Source organism: Miscanthus floridulus, chromosome 6 (genome assembly GCF_019320115.1).
Source record: "Miscanthus floridulus cultivar M001 chromosome 6, ASM1932011v1, whole genome shotgun sequence".
Lineage (NCBI taxonomy): Eukaryota > Viridiplantae > Streptophyta > Magnoliopsida > Poales > Poaceae > Miscanthus > Miscanthus floridulus.
In genome coordinates, this window is record NC_089585.1 from 116,376,648 (window position 1) to 116,385,907 (window position 9,260).

Sequence of the window (9,260 nt, forward strand, 5' to 3'; positions counted from 1 at the left end):
TGGAACGACTACGTGTCCCAAATTGCTACTCGGAAGGACAAATCGCCATCAGCTATACTGTTTTCTTCAAAAGACGGACGCAGTGCATCCAAGGCGGAAATCGGCAGCACGGCAGGGCAACATGGAGCAGAGAAGGCCGGCGGGCATCTGTCTACCCAAGACCGATGTGATGCTGGATATGGTGTTGATCTGCACCAGACAGTCTCAAGACAGGCGACGAGGATCAACCCAGAACTGCCGGATGAAGGAACGAAGCCCACATCACAAGACTTCCTCCAACTACCACCACGTACATCCTGGCACAATGCTATCGCGAGATTAGCCTACCTCTAATCCCTATCACAAGACTTTCTCTAGCTACGACAAGACACACAAGAACTACAAAATATGCCCGGGGGCTGTTCTACTTCACAAACTACCATGTTCATAACCACGAAGGTTTCAACAGAATGTCCAATGGATGAAAACAAGCACTCCAGGACAGTATTTATAGACCAAAGGAGCGGCGCACATAGACTAGGAGTACCAACGAAATAAGCCTAAAGACAGGACTCAATAATGAATGACTCAGGCGAGAGGAAATAGTGCTCAAAGATAGGCATATTCGGAAGAATATACCAGCACAGTACAACCCGTGAACAAAAGGCATTTACACTCAATCACCACCATACAACTACATCTGACAACAGCAGACTATCAAAGAATACGCCAAGACCTCGCATCCGAGTTCTTCCTGAACAAAACAACACGGATATACGCTCGGGGGCTCGGCCAGTATTATAGCTTAATCAACACTAAGCTAGGGAGCTCGGCCTTCATTTCAACTACTCCCGGAGGCTCGGAACCAAAGACAAAGGACCAAGAATACAAGAAACTCAAGACTACAATGACAACGACACATCAAGACTCTTCATCCGACTTCTTTTCCAAAGAGAAGAACTCGGAGAAAGCACGGAGCTGCGGGATACATAGCCCCAGAATTTTTTGAAGACAAGAATCTGGACCCTCCAACTTTTGCAAGCAAAAGCAAGAGGCTCGGGGGCTACACTCAGTGAGTGCAATTTTTGCGAAAAATTGCACCCACCCAAAAAGAACCCGGACATTAGCTCGGAGGCTGCATGCCGCGAAACTACTCGGATGATGGTTTAATCCAAGACTAAAGGGCCACTACGGAAAGATGCCGCAAAACTACTCGGATGATGACATAATCCAAGTCTCGGGGACTACTTAAGAACATAAATTTTCAAACAACATAAAGGATCAAGGCCCTCCAACTTTTTGTTCCAAATAGCAAGAGGCTCGGGGGCTACACTCAGTGAGTGCCCTTTTTCTTCGAAAAAGCGCACGTCACCAAAGGACTTCCTCAACGCAGACCACTTCAAGACATTACGACAAAAAGAACCCGGAACGAGCCATATTTGAGTTCTTTTTTATAAAACTTCAACGAACAATCAGAGCAACTTCAAGACAAGATCCTCCAGCTCCTTGTTCCAAATAGCAAGAGACTCGGGGGCTACAACCAGATGGATGTACTTTTTCTTCAAAAAGCACTCACCACTCGGAGATCCCAAGAAGCACTACAAGGTTTCACTCCAGAAAGCACTCGGATGACATTTTGTTCCTACTCAACAAGACTCGAAGGAGCAAAGCAAGACTTTCAGAGCTCAACCATGAAGTGCTCGGGGACTTGTCGATGCGGGACCCACAGGATACCCCACAAGGGAGAGAGAAGACCTAATCCAACTAGGATTCTTCCTATGTAATCTTAGTAGTAGAACTATTAAGTAATCCTACTAGAAAATCTCATTGTAAACCGACTAGGACTCTGGCCTCCTGACTATATAAAGGAGGACAGGGCTCCTGAGAGAAGAGGACGATAATTATACAACACAACAGATCACAATCAATCCAACGCAAAGGCTAACGCCGACTGGACGTAAGGTTATTACTCGATCTACGATCGAGGGCCTGAACCAGGATAAATCGACTGTCTCTTGCGTTAACCATCGAGTTCAGCATACGCCGAAGCCCGAACATACTGCCCCGGGTACCCCCGTGGCAGGCTATCGGTGGTGAAACATCGACAGTAGCTTTTCAATGCCTTGACATCCTACGGTTGTATAATATAAATATTAAAATTGTATGAAATCCTAAGTAATGACGATTCTTAAGTTGAAAAATCCAAGTAATATATACCAAATCGATTTGAAAAAAAAATTAGGAGGGAGCGAGGATACCTTGCTCTCAAAGATCTACGGATCAAATCAGAGTTTCCAAGGTCCAATATACCGATTCGTGAGGTAGGGCTAAGTGGGGAGAGAAAAAACCCGAGAGGGAGGAGAAAGAAGAGGAAGAAGGCTCGGGCAGGAAAGTTGGACGTCGGGTTAAAACACAAGCTCGGCGTCAGGATCTTTGACGCCAAGCTTGGCGCCAATAACCACGGCGCCAAGCTTGGCGCCTAGATCCACGGCGCCGAGTTGGCTGCCATGTCAGCGTCCACGTCGTCAACGTGACCCCGATCTAGGCGCCGAGACATGTAACCTCGGTGCCACCATCGATGACGTCGAGCTAAGGGTCCAGATTTTGAAAGCATACCGTCATAGGCATATTTGTGATTTTTTTAAAAGGGCTAAAAATAAAAAAATTCAGGCCCTATGCTTTCAATAATATATATATATGATAACTAGTGTTTAAATAAATTGTTTAAGGGTAGCATGAATCAATTGTGATACGCGCTTAGGATTCCAGCGTCGTTGCTGGCATCACTCTTGCAGTTGGTTTACGTAAATTAAGCTAAGCACAGTTTCACAAATGTCGCATCAGAATTCGGCTTTACAGCATAGGATCGGAGTAGCCCCATTTTGGTGACCACACATTAATGGCCCCGTTCGGCTTACCTTATATTTGACTTATTCGGGGTTTTTTTCCAGTCAGAATAGTATTTTTTTCTCATAACATTTTAGCCAGAACATTATTTTTCAACCACTTTCAGCCAAATTTCAGCAAGCCGAATGGAGCCATTCCGAAAAGTCTTTTAAAAATAACAAGTAAAAAAGATACATACATTGAAACTGAACAAAACTTGCACTATATAGGTAGCGAAAAGGTTTGCACCTGCTTCGTTCTGTGGTGGTCGTGACAAAGACCAGCTGCAAAAATACAAACAAAACGAAGCAAAGAAGCATGCTTCTGAAAGCAGTAGAATAAGCAACTGTTAGCTGAACAGTTTGGTGAAGCTCGTGTTTGTAGCCGTTGTCTCGAATTGAACTCTAAAATGTATCCTTGCTGGTGGATCTCTTCGGCGCAGGATTAGGTTGGACTAACTCAGTAAACTCAAAATCCAGTTCTTTTCTTTTTAGTTTTGAATTCAGCCAAGCGTTAACTTGTCAGCTTGTCCCATATAAACATAGCATGGAAAACGTGCCTGGATTTCCTGATATTGTAGTAGTTTTCTGTGTAAGAACGGCGTCAGACTGTCAGATGCGTCTCCATCTTCAGGCAATCAGGTCAAACTTTCCCGTCGAAGACAGAGAACCTTATTTTGTCCAGCCCCAGCACACGTGAGTAGACAATCGTCGGAGTTCCAGTTTCGGTATTCCACGAGCACGGTTTTAGCGTTTATCATGTTTCTCTCTGTATTCCTGTATTTGCATGATAATTTTGGCAGCGCTTGCAAGAGGAGGTCGCAGTCAATAAAAATTTTCAAGGAAAGAAATTGCTCCTCAGCACATCGGGCGCACGTGTGGGCTCAGGTGTTCAATCTGATATTTGCATACCATTACTGAAACCGTCGCCTCTATTAAAAAAATGCATTACTGCTTAATGCTCGATAAAAACGGGATTTTTTTATAAGTAAAAACGGGATTCATGATCGCAAAGTCCACCAACTTGTTCCAAGACGTCCACAGCTTCCACCAGCACGAAATAAAGAAGCCGTCGCCACTCTACCCTCACATGAGAGCTCAAAATTCCTCGGATGGCAGGAGGCAACTCGTTGTCGTTGCCCGGGTCCCTGAGCTGCAGGCAGGTCAGGGGATGTGCATGGGTAACCTAATCGCAATCTTGGTCTCGGACAAGCCAGCATTTTTTTATTGGACAAGACACAGAAGCCAGCCTCGAAATCTTGAGTGTTGAACACTTCGCAAGCGTGTCAAGATGGAGGAAAGAAATGCGATGAGAACGGAATACCGATTCACCTTTTTGCTTGTGCGAACGACGTGGCGGCAGTGTAATCTCCCGTTGCCTTGCTTGGTCAGATTCAGATCCTCCCTCTGATCACCGGCCGGATCATGCCTTCAGACGTGTGCTCCGGTTGGCCTCCGAGACACTGGTTGAAACGGTGACACTGGTTCTTCTACTCTGGGGGCTCATTAGGGGAGCCAACAAGGCCCAGGACGGTAATGTGTTACAAGGCCGGGCAGATCTCCTTCTGGTAGCTTAAAAAACGTGTTACAAGGCCGGGCCTGTCTATCTATAGGTTCATGACCCTATCGATCAGCTTGCAACCTTCATGCTCAAAAAGGAAAATGAACCTTGCAAGTACGGAATAAACAGGGGGTGCTATAGTATCCATGTGCTTCAGCTTGAACATCCACAATGAGATTCCAAAGCAGGACTATCATCATGTTTGATGCGACTCAAAGGCATGGCACCCGTTTCAGTCGGTCGATTGTTTGTTGTACAGGCAAGCTGCGCGCGTCGTCCTCGGCCACGGAGGAGAGGCGACACCCATCAATTTGACGCAAACCTTTGCGTTACGCTCGTGAAAAGAGCGCACGGCACACCTCCGTACCGGTGCCGTGGATGAACAGCGCCGACCGGACGATAATCACAGGTGTTCGCCTTTCTGAAGTCGCTTTCTGCCATGATGGAAGTTGCTTTGATGATTACTGCTGGGTGCTGGCTCTTCGATTATGTGTTACGCGCGCCGCGCTCCAGATGCATCAGATTATGCTAAAGTTCCTGTACCGTGCGGGTGATGGGTAGGAAATTCTGGTGATCGTTAGGAAAAGACGTGCATGAATCAGCAGTGGCCGTTTTGAGGTACCGCACGTATACCGGCTTCTTGAATCCACTAGGAATAGACCGGTGAGCTTGCCCGTGACTGGCGAGCTCACGGCACGCCGGTTCCAACTTTCAAATGAACACATGCCACAGTAACTCGATAAAATTAGAACTGGCTGGCGTGCAGATCTCGAATGGAGTTTCTGTGGTTTGAGAACTTCTCGTTGTGTTGTGATAGCAAGAGTGTAAGTGAAGCCGACACGATCCGCTCTTCCATGTTGTCAAGCGTCCTCGCATCTCGGCTACGACGGGGCTACCATTTGCAGGTCACAGGCGGCACTCGCAGTGTCGCACAGACACGATACCATCAGCGGCGTCGGATACCCCAGATCTCACGCGCCCCACCACCCCACACCCGCGCTGCACACGCCGAGTGCCACTGACCCCCCGCGACCACCACCACCACCTCGGCTACCCGTCCACTCGCCGAGCGAGCCGGCCGCGTCCGACCGTCCGTCCATGGCGCGCCCCGGCAGCCGCCGCGCCCGCCACCTGCCGCCTCCGGCGAGCCCCGAGCCGCGGGCGGCAGCAGCCACGCCCCCGCGGCCCGGGTCCGCGTCCCGCCGCCGCGCCCGCAGGGTCCGCGTCCAGAGCCCCTCTCTCGCGGCCGTCCGCCGGGGGCCCGCCCCGCCGCCGCCACACCCTCCTCCGGACACCCCGCCGGTCCGCTGGCCCCTGGGCGCGGGCGCTCGCTCTGCCTCCCGTCCCGGCGCGGGCGCTGCTGCCCTATCGGTGCGGGAGATCGCCGCGGCGCTGTGGCGAATGCAGCCGCCGCAGGCGCCGCCGCCGGGGCCTGGGACTGGGACGGCGCGACGGAGTAGGGCTCAGGTGAGCATGCATGCCGCGAGATCTCTGACAGTGATGTGCTTGTGCGTCGAGATTGTTTTGTTCTAGGGTTGTAGATGGCGCTACTTTGGTAGCGTAGCAGCTGGTGTCGCCGTGTCGGTGGTGCACACAACTGGCAGTTTTGGCACATAGCTCATCATTTCTTGGAGTTTTGGAGAAATGTCGGTATCGAATTGTTGGGGATTGACTGTGCCGGCCATACACGCGCTGCTTGTCTTATCGAAGCTGCATATATTTTGCAGACTCATGTCGATCTGTTTAGGCATACTCCAGAGTACCAGTGCAGTACCTCACGTCCTCATTACTTCGGTTAAACTAGCATTATGGCTTTCCAATGGTGGTGAAACCTTTATTGTGTGTGCAGTGTTGGTGTTTTGCTCAGACTTGGAGAAAAATGCTAATGTTTGTGCTTCCATGATAAGCGATTTCATGATTATAACGTCAAGTTGTGCTGAAACATTATGTTTGACATAATTCAAAGAGTTACACCATCTCTAAGCACAATGGTTGGAGGGATGATTCTTTGAGTCTTTTATGAAACCGGTGCTATGGAACATCCTTATAGGTCAGGTTTTGGGACACTCATCCTGTCATCCACATCGAGCAAACTTTCCAAACTGCATACTGCTTTTTCCCCCATCTTGTTGCTCTGCAGACTTGGATACCTTGCGCATTGGAATCACTTATAGATGTCGATATCTAGCTGACACTTCTAGGATAACGAGTCTATTTTCTGGTATTAAAACGACAATGTTGTGCTATTTTGTCCCATGCTAGATCTAGTTAATTCAGTTTTCGTTTCGGTCCATTTTACCTATTTTTTGTTCAGGTTATTGATTTGACTTTTAGATCTGTGGCATGATATAAGTGCTCTTGTAGACTGGTAGACTTGTAGTCTTGTTTGAGTGTAGGCGTATAGGTATTGTGGCCCAGTGGTCCCTAGATAGCCTTTGTCGATTGCCATTATAATTGTTTGATGAAGGTAGTCTCCCTTGTTAAAGAAAAGTTTAACGAGGGCGTCAATATTAATTAGGAAGCAATGCTTCAGCTGATTACTTCTCTATGTCGTATTACCCCATTTCACATGTATTACCATAATAAGAAGATTTTTCCTTTTTCTTGATGTAACTGTTCAGCTAACAATTCATGCACTGGAAACTGCAGTCCAGTTCAAAGCGCCCACACACGCCTGACCATTGTCAACAATTCATGCACTGGAAACTGCAGTCCAGTTCAAAGCGCCCACACACGCCTGACCATCGTCAGCAATATAAAGCAGTTATCCAGGGCAGGACAGGGAATAGGACTGTTAGCAATGTCCCACATGAGGTACACTACTTATGTTTCACATGTTCTGAAGGAACAGTCATTGTAGAATCTCTATTACCAAGTCCTATCTGATCTGACACATTATGTTTCCTGCAAATAGATGGAAGCTCATTCTGCAGTGCGTCAAATAGAAACAGAAATGGCAACAAAGTGGAACCATCAATTCATGAAAGCTTCCCAGGGTGCAGATTATGATTACATTGAACACAATCAGAGGGATGCTGGTGGAGAAATCTATTCACTGAGGGAGGAGCTTATGGTGGCTCAGGACCGGATTCATGAGCTTGAAGCAGAGTGTCGATCTACAAAGAAGCAGCTTGATCACTTGGCGAAGAATATTGCAGAGGAAAAGGCTTCTTTGAAGAGCAGGGAACATGATAAGTTTCACCACATCTTAGATGCTGTTAAGGAAGAACTGAACCGGGAGAGGAAACAGCGACAGCGGGCAGAAATGCTGAATTCCAAACTGCACAATGATCTATCTGAGATGAAGTTTGCTGCAAAGCGTTATTTGCAAGATTATGAGAAGGAGAGGAAGGCACGGGTGCTCATGGAAGAGGTTTGTGATGAATTAGCGAAGGAGATCGCAGAAGGCAAAGCTGAGGTTGAGGCTATGAGAAGTGAATCGATGAAGATCAAAGATGAATTGGAGGAAGAGAAGAAGATGCTCCAGATGGCTGAGGTTTGGCGTGAAGAGAGGGTACAAATGAAGCTGGTTGATGCAAAGCTGACACTTGAGAATAAGTATTCCCAGCTGAGCAATCTTCAGTATGAACTTGAGGATTTCCTTCGTTCCCAACCAGGCTGTAATATAGAAAAAGTAACAGTAAGGGAAGCAGAGAGGCTTAAAGAAGCAATCTGCTCTTCGGTGATAAATGGTATCAAGGAGTTCTCTTACAAGCCCCCTCCTTCAGAAGACATTTTTGCTGCATTCGAAGAACTCAAGCAAAGAGAAGATACTGCTGAGAAGGTGATTGTGCAATGTAACGGAAATAGGCCCAAGAGTCGTGCATCAAGAGCCCATACAGCTAGTCTTGAAACAGACATGTTCTTGGAGAATCAGCCAAGCAGATATTGCAATCAGCCTCGCACCCAAAATGAGGCGGCAGAAGATGATAGTGGATGGGAAACTGTAAGCGAAGTTGAGGAGAATGGGTGTAGTGATTCACCAGGAGGAAGTGAACCGTCTGTAAATGGCTTCTGTGGAGAAAACGATGCTTCCGTGAGTGGAACTGATTGGGATGAAAACTGTGACAATGATCAGGCACATAGTGAGATCAGTGAAGTTTGTTCAACAACAGCAGGCAGGTCTCGGAGTAAAAGGCCATTCGGCGGACTATGGAGATCATCAAACACTGTCGACCAAAAGAAAATGGGATCCAATACACTCAATGGTAGATCGTCAAATGGAAGGATGTCAAATGTCACTGAATCTCCTGACCTGAAGAACAGTGAGGTTTGTGACAGTCCGCACATCACAGGGCAATGGAGGCCGGACCTGCTAAACCCGGGCATTGTTCGAGCTATAAAAGGATGCATCGACCGGCCCCGAGGAGTGCAGAAGCACAGTTTGAAGTCCAAGATTCTGGAGGCAAGAATTGACAACAGTAAGGTCCAGCTGCGCCAAGCATTGAAGCAGAAGATATAGCATGGGCAGCCGGTCACATTCTTGAAGGAAAGAAAGATATCATGATGCGTCTGCAAGTGGGGCTTCTTCAGCTGGAGGCCTGGAGCAGGCAGCGCCTCCGCCCCCGCAAGAGGAATTGCCGCAGCAGTGGGTGTTATATTTGACCGTACTCAATTGATGCCTGACGGCCCACCTGCTTCCCTAATGAAATTGTTAGCCCAGTGCCCCGTTGTAATCACGCCTGTCCTGTGTAGAAATATTTTAGTCAAGTAGCAATGAAATCATTCGACCACACTAACCGATGTCTTGTGGGCTAAGTCTGGGCCCTAAATTTGTTTCCTGGTTAAGGTCCGTGTTGTTCTTACTTCCTGTGGTGAAAGGAGTGTAGAAAATA

At 47.8% G+C, this 9,260-nt stretch overlaps 1 protein-coding gene across 2 annotated transcripts; it reads left to right on the plus strand.

The window, feature by feature from the left end:
• Window positions 1–5,347: 5,347 nt before the first annotated feature.
• LOC136459198 (uncharacterized) lies at window positions 5,348–9,213 on the plus strand. 2 transcript variants are annotated; one of them, XM_066459080.1, is made up of 3 exons: window positions 5,348–5,892; window positions 7,075–7,239; window positions 7,340–9,213. In XM_066459080.1, exons 1-3 carry the CDS (start codon window positions 5,524–5,526, stop codon window positions 8,885–8,887), a joined length of 2,082 nt encoding a protein of 693 aa, XP_066315177.1. In that variant the 5' UTR covers window positions 5,348–5,523; the 3' UTR covers window positions 8,888–9,213. The 2 variants fall into 2 exon arrangements, with proteins under 2 accessions (XP_066315177.1, XP_066315178.1); XM_066459081.1 differs by having other exon boundaries at window positions 7,138–7,239.
• The last annotated feature ends 47 nt before the right edge of the window (window positions 9,214–9,260 follow it).